This window comes from Rhinoraja longicauda, unplaced genomic scaffold (assembly GCF_053455715.1).
Source record: "Rhinoraja longicauda isolate Sanriku21f unplaced genomic scaffold, sRhiLon1.1 Scf000266, whole genome shotgun sequence".
Classification (NCBI taxonomy): Eukaryota; Metazoa; Chordata; class Chondrichthyes; order Rajiformes; family Arhynchobatidae; genus Rhinoraja; species Rhinoraja longicauda.
Window position 1 is genome coordinate 106,002 of NW_027601484.1, and position 16,810 is coordinate 122,811.

The window sequence follows — 16,810 nt, forward strand, 5'->3', positions numbered from 1 at the left end:
CACGGATTGTGACATTCTTTGTTAATCTGACCGCAGCCTTTCTCCGCTATCAGCCCCAGTCTCTCGTTTAAAATGTCCAAACTGCAGCTCTTTGGTATTGTGTTGCTTTCCAAATGAGGGAAAACTTCTCAAATCTTACAAGGGTGACCTGGACAGGTTGTGAGTGGCAGATGCATAGCAGATGCAGTATAATGTAGATAAATGTGAGGTTATCCACTTTGGCGGGAAAAACAAGGAGGCTGATTATTATCTCAATGCTGGAAGGTTAGGTAAGGGGGAAGTGCAGTGAGACCTGAGTGTCCTTGTACACCGGTCACTGAAAGTTGGCGTGCAGGTGCAGCAGGCAGTGAAGAAAGCTAATGGCATGTTGACCTTCATAACGAGAGAATTTCATTATAGGAAGGACATCCTTGTACTTGAGCCAGTGCAGCGTAGGTTCACAAGATTGATCCCTGGGATGGCGGGACAGTCATATGAGGAAACATTGAAAAGACTAGGCTTGTATTCACTGTAGTTTAGAAGGGTGAGAGGGGATCTCATAGAGACATACAAAATTATAAAAGGACTGGACAAGCTAGATGCAGGAAATAAATTCCCAATGTTGGGGGAGTCCAGAACCAGGGGCCACAGTTTTAGAATAAAGGTGAGGACATTTAAAACTGAGGTGGGAAGGAACCTTTTCATCCAGAGAGTTATGAATTTGTGGAATTCTCTGCCAGAGAGGATAGTGTAGGCCAAATCATTGGATGAGTTTAAGAGAGAGTTAGATAGAGCTCTAGGGACTAGTGGAATCAAGGGATATGGGGAGAAGACAGGCACGGATTACTGATTGTGGATGATCAGCCATGATCACAATGAATGGCGGTGCTGGCTCGAAGGGCCGAATGGCCTATGTTTCTGTGTTTCTATGTTTCACATCACACCAGATTCCGAAAAAGCTTTTTCCCTGCTGTTATCACACACTTGGCTGGACCTCATAAGCTCGGGACAAAATACCTATCTTCCAAACTACTTCATTGCGGCACGTATTTCATCTGCAATTACTCTGTAGCTGTGACATTATACTCGGCCCCCTCTTCATGTTCTCTTCTGCACATCATGTTTTTTTCTCATAAATGGTTTAATCTGCATGCGTAGCACACAAAACATAGTTTTTCACTCTATCTTGGTGCACGTAACATTAAAAACCAACATCAATAATACATTTGTATTCCACTAGCCTTTGCATGTTTTTTAGTCCTACCCATCTGAACCCTTTCTGTCCATATCCATTTCCCACAGCAGCAAGGACCTTATTTAACCACGTCTCTGCTAGGAACGTTATTAATCATAGATTTGTCAGTGACAGCCTTATAAGGTAGACATAAAAAGCTGGAGTAACTCAGCGGGTCAGACAGCATCTCCGCAGAAAAGGAATAAATGCGTCGAGACCCTTCTTCACACTGAGAGTCGGGGGAAAGTGAAACAAAAGATACAAACATGTGGACGGTGATGTGGGGAGATAGAGAACTAATGAATGAAAGATGTGCAAAAATGTAACGGCCATAAAGGAAACAGGCCATTGTCAGTTGTTTGTTAGGTGAGAACGAGTACAGACAATGAGACTCAAGAAGACGGCCTCGAAGCTGGTGTGACTTGGGTGGGGGAGAGATGGATAGAGGGGGAATGCTGGGGTTGTTGGAAGTTGGAGAGATCAATATTCATACCACTGGGTTGTGAGCTGCCAAGCGAAATGTAGAGATGCTGTTCCCCAATTTGCGTTTCTCCTCACTTTGACAATGGAGGAGGCCTAGGATAGAAAGGTTAGTGTGGGAATGGGAAGTGGAATTAAAGTGTTTGGCAACCAGGACGTCAGGCAGGTCCATTCCAAGTGAGGGAAGGTGTTTGGTGAAACGATCGCCCAGTCTATGTTTGGTCTTCTTTCTGCCCTCAGTGGAGAACTGTGCCCCGGTCTACCTGATCACAGGCCATCATAGCATTACTGATACCTGTCCTTTTAACTTCCCTTGACCGTTACACCTGCCTGTACATGGATCATCCTTGTGAATGTCCATTCACTTGTGGGACTGGGATTTTGATGTGAATCGATGCATCTAATGATATTCGTTTCTCTATTTTAGATTTCACAGATAAACCCACGATATTCCCTGCGGAAATGGTGGAAGGAAAGTCCGTGAACGTGACCTGCTCCTTCAACACCACGTGTAATGGAACGGATCCCACCTTAACCTGGGTCACCCCTGCTGATGAACCACCGAAAGCCTCAGACAGAGTTACTCAATGGGGTGACACTCTGACATATACTTCTGTTCTTTCCCTGACCCCAGCGCTCACACATGGCGGGAAAAACCTCACCTGCAGAGTCATATACCCAACTGTCTCATCGGAGCAGAACCTCAAACTGACTGTGCAAAGTAAGTACGAAGTTCGTTTATTGTGCAGGAACAGCAATAATCCATTAGCAGTGATGGTACGCTGACATGTTCATCAGACTTTCACTGATGGGCATTAGTTGGGGAACAACAACCTCTGAACACAGGCCATTCTTCTGTAATGTGACCATGGTGTTCCTAGGAACTCTTGCATTACAGAAAATCACATTGGAAACACTATTGTGTCAGTGGAGAACAAGGAGGTTTTGGGCAAAAGAGTTTCAACTTAATAATGGGGATCCTTTATTATTCATGATCAACAACACTTCATAATGTCCACAGCAAAGTCGCATAAATGACAATGTGTTGATGACTAAATATTTTACTGGCGAATATCATCCAAAATATCCAGGAGAACTCCTCTGAACTCCCTGCGTTCATTGACAGCAACTGAGAAGGCAGGGGCTGTCCATTTACCACCTGATCTGTGACACCCCTTAGCATTGTCCCTCTAAAACTGAAGCAATCCAAAGCATGACAAGGAACCCTCAGCACTGCACCTCCAAAACAAGGCGCTCCCTCAGCACTCCCCTCCCTCAGTGTGTCACTCCCTCAGCATTCCCCTCCCTCAGTGTGTCACTCCCTCAACACTGCCCCTCCCACAGTACGGTGCTCCTTCAGCACTGCCCCTTCAGCACTGCCCCTCCCACAGTACGGCGCTCCCTCAGCACTGCTCCTCCCACAGTACGGCGCGCCCTCAGCAGTGCCCCTCCCTCAGTGTGTAACTCCCTCAGCACTGCACCTCCCACAGTGTGTTACTCCCTCAGCACTGCCCCTCCCACAGTACGGCGCTCCCTCAGCACTGCCACTCCCTCAGTTTGTCACTCCCTCAGCACTGCTCCTCCCACAGTACGGCGCGCCTTCAGCAGTGCCCCTCCCTCAGTGTGTATCTCCCTCAGCATTGCCCCTCCCACAGTGTGTCACTCCCTCAGCACTGCTCCTCCCACAGTACGGCGCTCCCTCAGCAGTGCCCCTCCCACAGTGTTTAACTCCCTCAGCACTGTCCCTCCCACAGTGTTTAAATCCCTCAGCACGGCAGCCCCTGTTCCAATCCCTAAAGGGGCTGCTCCTTGCCTGCAGTTCACACCCAACCTCCTCATCTTTGGACACCCTGTCCATCGGGGAGAGTATAGAGATGAAGATGTCTTGTTTAGGATTGCTCCTGGGCCCGGCCAAGCTGGCTATACACGAGTCATGGCGCCAGGCCGAAGAGGGCTATACCCGAGCCTGCTGCCTGCCCCTTTTCCGGTTACGTCCGCGCCCGGATGGCACGAGAGATGGCGCCGGATTGGCGCCCTAGGGGACTTCTGGGACCGCTGGGCACCGTGGGAGATTGTATCACAGTTGTTTGACATTTTTAAGTCTTAAATAATTTGGTGATTTTGTACTATGGTGGTGGGTGTGTTACCACGGTTTGGTTTTGTAAATATTATTTTTTATCGCAATTGAATAAATTATTTTTGTTACATATAAAACACAGTGCGCCGGTCCCATCAGTGCTGCAATAACCCATAATCGATGCCCTATTAACCGCATCAGTCTCTTCGCATTGACCCTCTGACACTGTGTTCCTCCATCCTCAGACTGGACACCACCTCCTCCAAAGTCAGTAAAGACCCTCGACTGTGTGCTTTGAGAGGAATTAATTTGTAATGAGATATCAGCTTTCATAATCCAAGGATACCTAAGAGTGCCTCAAAGCTGCTGTCTGGCTGCTGTATGTTAACTGTTTCCAAATGCCCCGTGTAATTCCTTAATCACTTTCCGCGGCATTGTGAACATTCCTGGGTCAGTTAAACGGCAGCACAGAACGTCGTAGGAGATTATTTTTCCCTGTGGCTACCAAACTGTACACCTCCGCCCATTTCTGTCGTGGGGCAGACTGACTCCCCTTCTCTCCATCCCCCCTCCCCCCCCCCCCCCACGCCCTCCCCAATCTCACAATCTTTGCACAACCCCAACCCTGGACTTTCCACTCGTCGCTTTAATTCCATGTTTCAAGTACAGAGTGATACAGCGTGGAAATAGGCCCTTCGGTCCAACTTGCCCACACCGGGCAACATGTCCCAGCTACGTTTGTCCCACCTGCCAGCATTTGGCCCATATCCCTCTAAACTTGTCGTTAAATCTGTTCCACCAAATAAAGGTAACAAATTATTATAACGGCTGGAGAGGGAACAACTTATATTATGTGAAAATATTGAGTAAATATTCAACTCCTATCAAATTTAATCGAGGGTTCAACAATATCACTCCTAATTTTTTCTAAATTTAAACATGATATCGTTTCAGAATACCAATTGAGTGTGGTGGGAGGATTAGAGTCTTTTATGTAGTAAAAGCAATCAACCGACGGGCTGAAAGGGACAGATGAATAGAATCGATCATTGGTAGCCCAAAAATTGCAGTGATGCAATCACTCATAATCCCACTCTCCTGCCTTCTCCCCGCAATCCCTGACACCTGTACTAATCAAGAATCTATCTATCTCTGTCTTAAATGTATCCACTGACTTGGCCTCCACAGCCTTCCGAGCCACATTCACCACCCTCTGACCAAAGAAAATTCTCCTCATCTCCCTCCTAAAATATCGTCCTTTAATTCTGAGGCCATGACCTCTAATCATAGAATCTCCCACTACTGAAAATATCCTCTCCACATCCACTCTATCCAAACCTTTCACTGTTCTGTGTTTCAATGAGGTCACCCCTCATTCTTCTAAACTCCAGCAAGTACAGGACCAGTGCCGACAAACGTTCATCATAGGTTAATTTAATCATTCCTGGGATCATTCTTGTAAACCTCCTCTGGATCCTCTCCAGAGCCAGCACATCCTTCCTCCCAGATATGGGGCCCAAAATTGAATTTGACTTGAATTGAATATATTTTTATTTTCATTCAAAACTATGCACCAGAGTGAAATTCCGTTGCATAGTGAAATTCCGTTGCATCTAAATCGCAATGTAACACCGAATAATAAAAATAGATTTTTAAAAAGTAAATAAGTAAATTGCTCACAATATTCCGAATGCTGTCTTACCAGCGCCTTATAAAGCCTCAACATTACATCCCAGTTCTTGTAAACAAGCCCTCTTGAAATAAGTGCCAGCATTGAGTTTGCTTTCTTGACTACCAGTGTCTTATTCAATCACCAGTGCCCCAGGGATCATTGAGTCAGAGTCATAGAGTGATACAGTGTGGAAACAGGCCCTTTGGCCCAACTTGCCAACATTGGCCAACATATCCCAGCTAAACTTGTCCCACCTGCCAGCATTTGGTCCATACATGTCCTATCCATGGATGATGTTGGTACATCACCCCATAAACCATCCACGCCTCCCTCTTTGCATTGTCACCTTGCCCCTGCAGAGGGGTGTGAGCAAGGCACTACAACAGAAAGAAAGTACTTGCATTGCTGTATCTCCTGCCACATTTCCCAACATCACTGGGGAATCACCAGTGTCTATTGAACAAGAGCCATCTCCCAGAGGGCGCCAACTACTTGGAGAAGATTTGGGGATGGGAAATATTCCTGCTTCCTTTCCAGGAGGTATAATGAAAGTTGACATCTTGCCTCAGTGGGAAGAAGGTGCGGAACGGCTTACTGACTTCATACAGGTGGCTGGCACATGGAATCCCGCGGTGCACTCTAGGTGCTCACATTTAAATCTTCATTTGTCTCTAGATGCACTGCAGAATATCTCCATCACTTCCCCCGACAACGTGAACAATTCCAGGGTCACTGTAAAGGAAGGAAACTCTGCAGCGTTCCTCTGCTCCGTCCACAGTTTCCCAGCGTCTAACCTGACGTGGAAACATCTCGGTGTCACGCTGAACACAACAGATTGCAGCAACGAGCTGTGGTTGAAAATCCTTTCAGTGAATCGGAAGGACGCTGGGGACTATCGGTGTGAGGCGAAGAATGAACATGGGTCAGGCAGTGGGACTGTGACTCTCGTTGTAGAATGTGAGTAGACACTCGGTCATGTCTCTCTGAACATAAATAAAAAGTCAGTGGAATATATCGTGTATTGCAGGGACATTATTGTATATCTGCCTCGCTCCCACACTCTCTCACCCTTTGTAAGCTTCTTATCGTGTCCATGCCTGCTAGATATTGTGTTTCAGCCAAAACTATACACAACTCTTAGCAATATCATTGTAAGATGAAGAGGCTAAGATAAGGTTAAAAACAAAATGCTGGCGTAACTCAGCGGGACAGGCAGCATCCCTGGATAGAAGGAATGGGTAACATGGCGAGTCGAGAGCCTTCTTCAGACCGAGTCAGGGCAGAGTGGGTACAGAGATAAGGAAGTGAAAGGTGTGAAAACGAGGCTAAGGGGACGCTGATCAAGGAAACTATGGAATAGATCATTGTTAGCTGGGAGAAGGTGACAACGTAGCATAGAGATAAAATGGAATCAGGGACAGTCAGACTGGTCGGAGAACTGGGAAGTGGGGAGAGGATGAAGAGGGAGGGCAAGCAGACATTTTGGTTTTCATACACTTCACTTCCAATTTACATCCTGCCCTTAAATATACCTGGACTATCTCCGACATCTCCCTCCCGTTTCTGGACCTCGCCATCTCCATCACAGGAGACAGACTAGTGACGGACATTTAATATAAACCCACTGACTCGCACAGCTATCTGGACTACACTTCTTCCCACCCGGTCCCCTGCAAAAAGTCTATCCCCTACTCCCATTTCCTCCGTCAACGCCGCTTCTGCGCCCGGGATGAGGTGTTTCCCACTAGGGCTTCAGAGATGTCCTCATTCTTCAGGAAACGGGGCTTCCCCTCCTCCATTATAGATGAGGCTCTAGCTGGGGTCTCTTCTACATCCCGCAGTTCCGCTCTTGCTCCACCTCCCCCACTCGCAACAAGGACAGAATCCCCCTCGTTCTCACCTTCCACGCCACCAGCCACGGATCCAACAAATCATCCGCCAACATTTCCGTCACCTACAACCGGACCCCACCACTGGCCATATCTTCCCATCCCCTCCCCTTTCTGCGTTCCGCAGAGATCGTTCCCTCCGTAACTCCCTGGTCCACTCGTCCCTTCCTACCCAAACCATCCCATCCCTGGGCACTTTCCCCTACAACCGCACGAGATGCAACACCTGTCCCTTTACACCCCCCCCCCCTCAACTCCATCCAAGGACCCAAACAGTCTTTCCAGCTGAGACAAAGGTTCACCTGCACCCCCTCCAATCTCATCTATTGCATCCATTGCTCTAAATGTCAACTTATTTACATCGGCGAAACCCAGCGCAGGCTCGGCGATCGCTTCGCTCAACACCTGCGCTCGGTCCGCATTGACCAAGCTGATCTCCCGGTGGCCAAGCACTTCAACTCCCCCTCCCATTCCCAGTCTGACCTTTCTGTCATGGGCATCCTCCAGTGCCATAGTGAGGCCCACCGGAAATTCGAGGAACAGCACCTCATATTTCGCCTGGTCATCTTGCAGCCCAGTGGTATGAACATCGACTTCTCCAACTTTAGATAGTTCCTCTGTCCCTCTCTTCCCCTCCTCCTTCCCAGATCTCCCTCTATTTTGCTGTCTCCACCTATATCCTTCCTTTGTCCCGCCCCCCCTGACATCAGTCTGAAGAAGGGTCTCGACCCGAAACGTCACCCATTCCTTCTCTCCCGAGATGCTGCCTGAACTGCTGAGTTACTCCAGCATTTTGTGAGGGAAAGCAAAGGTTACTTGAAGTTAGAGGAGTGAATATTCAATACTTGATAAGGTTATTTCGATAATTGGGTGCGGTTCTATTCATCCCATTACTGGAAGGATGAGGAGGCTATGAAGGCTTCTACGAGAATGCAGCACGGATTAGAGAGTATGAGCTAAAAGGAGAGGCTGGACAAACTAGGATTGTTTTCTCTGCAAAGACAGGGGTTGCGGGTAGACCTGATAGAAGTATATCAAATTATGAAAAGCAGAGATAATGGAGACAGTCAGAACATTTTTCCCAGGTGGATTAGTGGGCGTGTCAAGGATTAGTGGGCATACCTTTAAGATCTGAGGGAGAACGTGTCAAATGTAGTGTGTGCCTCGAACGCATAGTGGTGGCTTAAGCAGATCCAATAGTTTTGTTTAAGAATGGATCGCCTGGGCTTATATTCACTGGAATTTAGAAGGATAAGTGGGGATCTTATTGAAACATGTAAAATTCTTAAGGTGTTAGACAGGCTAGTTACAGGAAAAATGATCCCGATGTTGGGAGAACCCAGAAACAGGGGTCACAGTTTAAGAATTAAGGGTAGGCCATTTGGACTGAGATGAGGAAAACCTTTGTCACCCAGAGAGATGTGAATCTGTGGGGTTCATTGACACAGAAGGCAGTGGAGGCCAATTCACTGGGTGTTTTCAAAAGAGAGATACATTGCCCTCAATAATGTTTGTGGTAAAGACACACCATTTATCTATTTGCCTCTGTACTCCACAATTTGAGATGTGTAATATTTTTTTTAAATCACCTGTGGTTAAAGTGCACATATCCAGATTTCAATAAAGTCCATTTTTATACATTTTGGTTTCACCAAGCAGAAATTACAGCAGTGTTTATAGATAGTCCCCCCATTTTAGGACACCATAATGTTTGGGACACAGCAATGTCATGTATATGAAAATAGTCATGTTCGTATTTTGCTGCATATCCTTTGCATGCAATGAGTGCTTAATATCTGGGATTCATGGACATCACCAGTTGCTGGGTATCTTCTCTGGCGTTGCTCTGCCAGGCCTGTATTGCAGCCATCTTTAGCTTATGCTTGTTTGGGGGGTTTGTCCCCTTCAGGTTTCTCCTCAGCATTTAAAAGGCATGCTCAATTGGGTTCAGATCGGGTGACGGACTTGGCCACTCAAGAATTGACCATTTTTAAGCTTTGAAAAACTCATTTGTTGCTTTTGCAGTATGTTTGGGATCATTCGTAGGAGATAAAACTGCAGATGCTGGTTTAAATCGAAGGTAGACCCAAAATGCTGGAGTAACTCAGCGGGTCAGGCAGCATCTCTGGAGATAAGGAATGGGTGACGTTTCGGGTCGAGACCCTTGTTCATCCTGATGTCAGGGGATGGGCGGGATAACGATAGGATGTAGTAGGAGACAAGAAGACTAGTGGGAGAACTGGGAATGGGAGGGGATAGAGAGGGAAAGCAGGGATCGTCTGAAGTTTGAACTCAGATAGTTAACCTCAGAAAACTTTATTATGGAGAGGATTTTTCTGTCATCAACTGTGGAGGTTTTCCTTGGCTTGCCAGTCCCTTTGCGATTACGAAGCGCACCACTGGCCTCTTTCTTCTCAATGGTGCTCCAACCAATTGATTTTGGTAAGCCTAAGATTTGGCTGATGTCTCTAACAGTTTCATTCGTGTTTCTCGGTCTCTTAATGACTTATTTGACTTTCATTGGCACAACTTTGGTCGTCGTGTTGATAAACAGCCATAAAAGTTTCCAAATGTGATGGAAAGACTGCAGGAAAGACTAGGTGCTGGGAGTTCTTTTATACCTGCATTATGGAGGCAATTAAACACACCTGAGCAATTACAAACACTTGTGAAGCCATGTGTCCCAAACATTATTGTGTCCTGTAATTTTTTTACATGGTGAAACCAAAATGTATAATTACAGTCATTATTAAAATCTGACAATGTGCACTTTAACCACATGCGATTTTTTTCTATTACAAATATCAAATTGTGGAGTACAGAGGCAAATAAATAAATGATGGGTCTTTGTCCCAGACATTACGGGGGGCACTGTAGATATAGATCTTAGGGCTAACGGAAACAAGGGATATGGAGAGAAAGCAGCAACTGGGTAATGATTTTGCATGATCAGCCATGATCCTACTGAATGGAAGTCGTGGCTCGAAGAACCGAATGGCGTACTCTTGCACCTATTTTCGATGTTTAAGAGGCTTTGAGCTAGATACATGGATATGCATGGAATGGAGGGATGTAGATCATGTGCAGGCAGAAGAGGGTAGTTTAAATTGGCATTATGTTCAGCACAGGCATTGTGGGCAGATGGGCCTGTTCCCTGTTACCAGAAAGGTAGTTCCATGTTCTATGTTATGGTAAAAGTTAGAAGCTGGAATTTTACAATTTGATAACTGTATGAGCAATTGTGGGGTCGATATCTGAGGAAGGATGTGTGGGCTCTAGAGGGGGTCCAGAGGAGGTTTACGAGAATTACCCCAGAAATGAGTGGGTTAACATATGATGAGCGTTTGACGGGTGCGCCAGTACCCGCTGGAGTTTAGAAGAATGTGGGGAGACCTCATTGAAACGTACAGAATCGTGAAAAGCTTGGATCAAGTATATGTGGAGACAACGTTTCCACTAGTGGGAGAGTCGTGGACTGGATGTTCTAGTCTCGGAATTAACGGATGCTCTTTTAGGAAGGAGGATGAGGAGGAATTTCTTTAGTCAGAGGGTGTTGAATCTGTGGAATTCTTTGCCACAGAAGGCGGTGGAAGCCGTCAGTGGATATTTTTGAGGCAGAGATAGATAGATTATTGTTTAGTACGGTTGTCAGGGGTTATGGGGAGAAGGCAGGAGAATGGGGATAGGAGGGAGAGATATATCAGCCATGATTGAATGACGGAATAGACTTGATGGGCCGAATGGCCTAATTATACTTCTATTCCTTATCACCTCAACACTATCCTGCACACACTCAGGAAAATTTACGTTTGTACCAAACCAATTAACCTACAAAACCCCAGGTCTTTGGAGTAGACGTGGGAGGAAACCGAAGATCTCGGAGAAAGCCACTCGGTCACGGGGAGAACGTACAAACTCTGTACAGACAGCACCTGTAGCAGGGATCAAATCCGGGTTTGTAAGGCAGCAACTCTATCGCTACGCCACCGCGCCGCACAGTTGTATTGTAGCAACAGCATCTATTGTCTTTTGTTTTTTTCTCTCCAGATGCGCCGGAGATATCGCGGGATTCAGGGTGCTCTCGCACACATGAGAGTGTCACCTGTGTTTGTGCGGCCAGGTGCAACCCATCTGCAGAACTCACCTGGCGCCTCCCCCTCGCCAACCTCAGCAGTAACGTAACACACGGCCATTTCCACACCTGGCCGGTGGCAGGCGGGTATCTGGTGAACGGCTCCCTGACCCTGAAAGGGTGTGAGGAAGGCAAGGCCTTGTGCTCAGTCCGAAACCGGCACGGAGAAGCCATGTTGACGGTGTTGGTGGATGGTGAGGACACCTCTCGGGGAAGGGGAGAGGGGGAAAGCCATGTTCAAGGTGTAGTGGGAGGAAGGTGAGAACGCCTCTGGGGAATGTGAAGTTCAGGTTTAGGTTTATTATTGCCATGTGGACCAAGGTACAATGAACCGCTCTGGTTTCGATGCTATCCAATCAAATACTACATATAAAATCAACCAAGCCAAACAAATACAATTAACAGGGCAAGGGGGGAGATACAGAGCGCTGAATGTAGTTCTCAGCATTGTATCGCACAAATTCCACAGATAAAGTTCAATTTCTTCATTAGGGTCGAGGTGAATCGGACAGAACCCTAGATTTATGGAAGGACTGTTCAGTGGCGGATCACAGAGGGAAAGAAGCTGTTCCAGCGTTTGATCGTGCGCCCTTTCAATGATGTTTCAAGAGTTAGACGTAGTTCAGGGCGAATGGAATCAAGGGATATAGGGAGAAAGCGGAAATGGGGTGATCAGCCATGATCATATTGAATGGCTCGAAGGGCCGACTAGCCTACTCCTGCATTCATTTTCTATGTTTCAAGCTGCTGTCTCTTCTGCCTGACACCAGGTGTGTGACAAGTCTTTGGTTATTTCGGCTGCTTTTCCAAGGTGGAGTGAAATGTAGATGGGGTCGATGGTGGGGAGCCCAGTCTGCGTGGTGGACCGGGCCTCATACACAATTATTTGCATTTTCTTGTGGTTTTGGGCAAAGCTGTTCGCGGACCAAGCTATGATGCATCCTGACAGTACGCATTCTACGGTGTAGGAAGGAAGTGCACATGTTTCTTTAAACCGAAGATAGACACAAAATGCTGGAGTGACAAGCGTGACACGCATCATCTTTGGAGAGAATGAATGGGTGACGTTTCAGGTCGAGACCCTTCTTCAGACAAGTCATGGGAAAGGAAAGCGAGATATATGGACAGTGATGTAGAGTGATACAGAACATATGAATGAATACGCAAAAAAAGTATTGATGATAAAGGAAACTGGCATTGTCAGCTGTTTGCTAGGTGAGAACGGGAACCTGGTGTGACTTTGATGGGGGAGGGATGGTCGAGACCAAACGTAGAGTGGACGATCGTTTCGCTGAACGCCTCCGCTCAGTCTGCCTGGACCTACTTGATCTCCCGGCTGCCAAGCTCTTTAATACCCCATCCAATTACCGCACTGAGATTTCTGTCCTGGGCCTCCTCCACTGCCAGAGTAAGGCTAAACGTAAATTGGAGGAGCAGCATCTCATATTTCCCTTGGGCAGCTTACAACCCAGCGCGATGAATATTGATTTCTCTAGCTTCAAGTAAACCTTGAAGGTTTCTCTCTCTCTCCGTCCATCCCCCACCAAAGTCGCACAAGGTCCCGTTCTCACCCAACAATCAGCCTGTTTCCTTTATCATCAATACTTACTTTGCATATCTTTCATTTGTTTCTTCTTTATCTCTCTATATCACCGTCTATATCCCTCGTTACACTTTCCTCTGACTCTCAGTCTGAAGAAAGGTCTCAACCCGAAACGTCACACATTCCTTATCTTCAGAGATGCTGCCTGTCCCGCTAAGTTACTCCAGCATTTGTGTCAATCTTTGCTTTCTATGGTGCATCTGTAGATGTTGGTAAACACCACTGGACAAATGCCAAATTCCCGCTGTCACTGTCCAGACACCCAAACCCGGGGAATTCCTTTTTTCGACCTCTCCAGATCCATCTGAGGAAGGTCCACCTCTCTTCTCAGTGGGTTAAAGACCCCACGGCCAGTGCAGGGGGTTCATCCCAATGTTATACCTCATCTAACGTGACTTCGACAGACGATCTGTGTCATTATCACGTTGCCGTTTATAATCACTTGTGCGCTGAGACTGGCTGCCACGTTCCCCACATTTCAATCGAACCACATTGCAAATGGACAACATTGGTTTGGCAGAACTTTGGGATGGTAAAAGGTGCTGATGAAAATGGAGTTTCTCCGGGTCTTTTTTTCCTAAGTGACGGCAATCGCGAGCTAGACGGAAGAGGGGAATGTTTGAATAGGAACCTGAGGCAACTTTTTCACACAAAGTGTGGTTGGTATCTGGGAACGAAATGCAGAGGATGAGGTGAAATTTGGTACAATAACAACATTTGGACGGAATCGGAAATCGAAAAGGTTCAGAGAGATATTGGCCAAATATGGGCAAATGGGACTTGCTTAGATGGACGTCTTGGTTGGCATGGACGAGATGGGACGAAGGGCCTGATTCCTGCTGTTCCACTCAACGACCGAGACAATGAAGGGTTAAGATGGAATGGATGTGTGCAGAGTGTAGGGAACAGCAGAACTGGAGGTCATCAGCTGTAAACAGCTGTTGGGAATCCAGAGGGAAATGGCTTTGCTCAGAGAGGGGTGAGAGATGGACACACTGCTCTCTGTGCGGGTTGAGGCCACAGTAGATGTAGATTTAGAGGGATGTAGGACATTCTGGTAGATGAGGAATGTAGGGTGAGCATCTCTTTCGCTGCTTGGTCTGGGCTGGAGTTTGGGGTTATGTTGTGGTGTCTGTTTCTCAGAGTTGGGCTCTCACTGACTCCTTCTCCACCCCTTAGTATGTGGCCGGGACAGACTGGAAAAAACGTTGTGGCGTGTTCGTTCTGCCGCTATCCTTGGTGGCGTCACTGGCTCCATCATCATCGGCGCAATCTTCTGGGTAGCGCATTGTCGCAGCAAACGAGGTGCCAGACGAAAGAGAGAGAGAGAGGGAGAGAGAGGGAGGGGGAGGGGAGAGAGAGAGGGGGAGAGAGGGGGGAGAGAGAGGGAGAGAGAGAGAGAGAGAGAGAGAGAGAGAGAGAGAGAGAGAGAGAGAGAGAGAGAGAGAGAGAGGAAAGAGAGAGAGAGAGAGAGAGAGAGAGAGAGAGAGAGAGAGAGAGAGAGAGAGAGAGAGAGAGAGAGATAGAGAGAGAGAGAGAGAGAGAGAGAGAGAGAGAGAGAGAGAGAGAGAGAGAGAGGGGGGGGAGAGAGAGGGGAGGGAGAGGGAGGGAGGGAGGGAGGGAGGGAGGGAGGGAGGGAGGGAGGGAGGGAGGGAGGGAGGGAGGGAGGGAGGGAGGGAGGGAGGGAGGGAGGGAGGGAGGGAGGGAGGGAGGAGGGAGGGAGGGAGGGAGGGAGGGAGGAGGGAGGGAGGGAGGAGGGAGGGGGAGGGAGGGAGGGAGGGAGGGAGGGAGGGAGGGAGGGAGGGAGGGAGGGAGGGAGGGAGGGAGGGAGGGAGGGAGGGAGGAGGGAGGGAGGGAGGGAGGGAGGGACCAAACTCTCCCCACGCCCCACAGGTTAATCTCCTCCCCGATTCCCTCCCTCCCACATTCGCCATGGACTCACTCTCTCCCCATCGCCCACACTCCGCATGGACCTAAAAATCTCCCCATTCCCTCTCACTGGCCACACTGCCATGGACTCAAGCATCTCCGCTTTTCACTCCCACCACCCACACTCCCAGTAGACCACCCACACTCCTCCCCACTCACTCCCACCGCCCACACTGCCCACGGACTGAAACTACGTCTCCACTCCCCATTCCCTCCCTCCACTCCTCATGGTCCGAAACTCCATCCCCACTCTCTCCCTACTGCCCACAAACCTCATACACCCAATTATTTTCCCATTCACTCCCACGCATCAATAGATCCTAAGAATTACACCATCCACAGAATGGATGGGAGGGAGGGAGGAAGAGGGAGGAGGGAGGGAGGGAGGGAGGGAGGGAGGGAGGGAGGGAGGGAGGGAGGGAGGGAGGGAGGGAGGGAGGAGGGAGGGAGGGAGGGAGGGAGGGAGGGAGGGAGGAGGGAGGGAGGGAGGAGCGAGGGGAGGGAGGAGGTTGGGAGGTTAATGGTGTGAGAGAGGTTAATGAAAAGATGAGAACGGGGAAAGAATGATGAAAGGAATGTGGAGAATGAGAGGAGGGAGAAGAATGAATGAATGATTCCCAGAGAAAGAGAGAAGGGAGACAGAGACAAAGAGGAGAGTAGCGATCTGAATGAATTCTGTCTTCCAGAAAGTTCCGTGGTGCAGCCGAAGGAGCAGAAAGCTGAAGATGGGCCGGTGGAGTCGCCCTATCAGGTTGGCACTGTTGTGGCAAAGAGGCAGGTCGGCGGTTTGTCTCTTTCTTGTCCCTCCACACCAGCACTGCCCCTCAGATACTAACTCCCTGACGGCGGCCATCTGCACCTCCCCCTGCGTCAGCAAGGCCAGCAGCATAATCAAGGACCAGTCTCACCCACCCCCCCCCCCCCCACCTCCCAGTGTCGGACACCAACCACATCCGCCGTTCCTGCCCACAGAACCCACGCCTCCCAAATCACCGTCCCCACCCCCCGTCACCGTCTCTGTTCCAGGATACTGACCCACCCCTTCACCACGCTGAATCCCTCCATCACATCCCACTTTACCCACTGAGACTGGCCCATGATGTTCATAAGTTCATAAGTGATCGGAGCAGAATTAGTCCATTCGGCCCTGACTTGATAGTCTACTCCGCCGTTCGGTCGTGGCTGATCTATGTGCCCCTCCGAACCCCATTCTCCTGCCTTCTCCACGTAACCCCTGACAACCGTACTAGTGAAGAATCCGTCTATCTGCCTTTAAAAATATCCACTGACACGGGGTCCACAGGCGTCTGAAGTAATTTCTCCCCTCCGCTCCGGCCACTACATCCCTCCCTGTCTCTGTAACCCCCTCCCCTCCGGCCACTACACTCCTCCCTGTCTCTGTAACCCCCTCCCCTCCGGCCTCAACACCGTGGGGTGTTTATTCCATTTCAGTAACCGTTATTTCTCTCCTCACAGGAGCTGCGTCTCGGTGACTGGAATCTGTACAGCGAGCTCAAGCCCGGATACAAATGAGCCGCTGCTCAACCCCTCTCTGTGTGCTGTGTGCCCTGCCTCCGCCCACTTTCTCTGACGTTTCTCTCTGTCCATCTCTCTCCTTCCTGACTCTCCACAACCAACCTCCCTTCCATTGACTTAAAGGAGACGTACAGGGAATGTTGTTTTACATGCAGAGTGGGTGTCCAGAACGCGCTGCCAGAGGTGTTGATGGAAGCAGGTACCAGTAGTGACACTCGAGAAGCTTGAGAAGCTTTTTCCATGGATATGCAGGGATACGAGTTGTCCAGGTAGAGATTA

General features: G+C 48.6%; 1 protein-coding gene across 1 annotated transcript in view; it reads left to right on the plus strand.

Annotated features, from left to right (window-relative positions):
* LOC144590716 (sialic acid-binding Ig-like lectin 13) overlaps nt 1-16,528 on the plus strand; it is a 32,903-nt gene extending 16,375 nt beyond the window's left edge. The window contains exons 3-8 of the mRNA XM_078395140.1: nt 2,121-2,414; nt 6,118-6,399; nt 11,379-11,657; nt 14,246-14,371; nt 15,682-15,773; nt 16,472-16,528. Of these exons, the coding sequence (XP_078251266.1) occupies nt 2,121-2,414; nt 6,118-6,399; nt 11,379-11,657; nt 14,246-14,371; nt 15,682-15,773; nt 16,472-16,528 (1,130 nt within the window). The remainder of the gene's footprint in view (nt 1-2,120; nt 2,415-6,117; nt 6,400-11,378; nt 11,658-14,245; nt 14,372-15,681; nt 15,774-16,471) is intronic.
* The last annotated feature ends 282 nt before the right edge of the window (nt 16,529-16,810 follow it).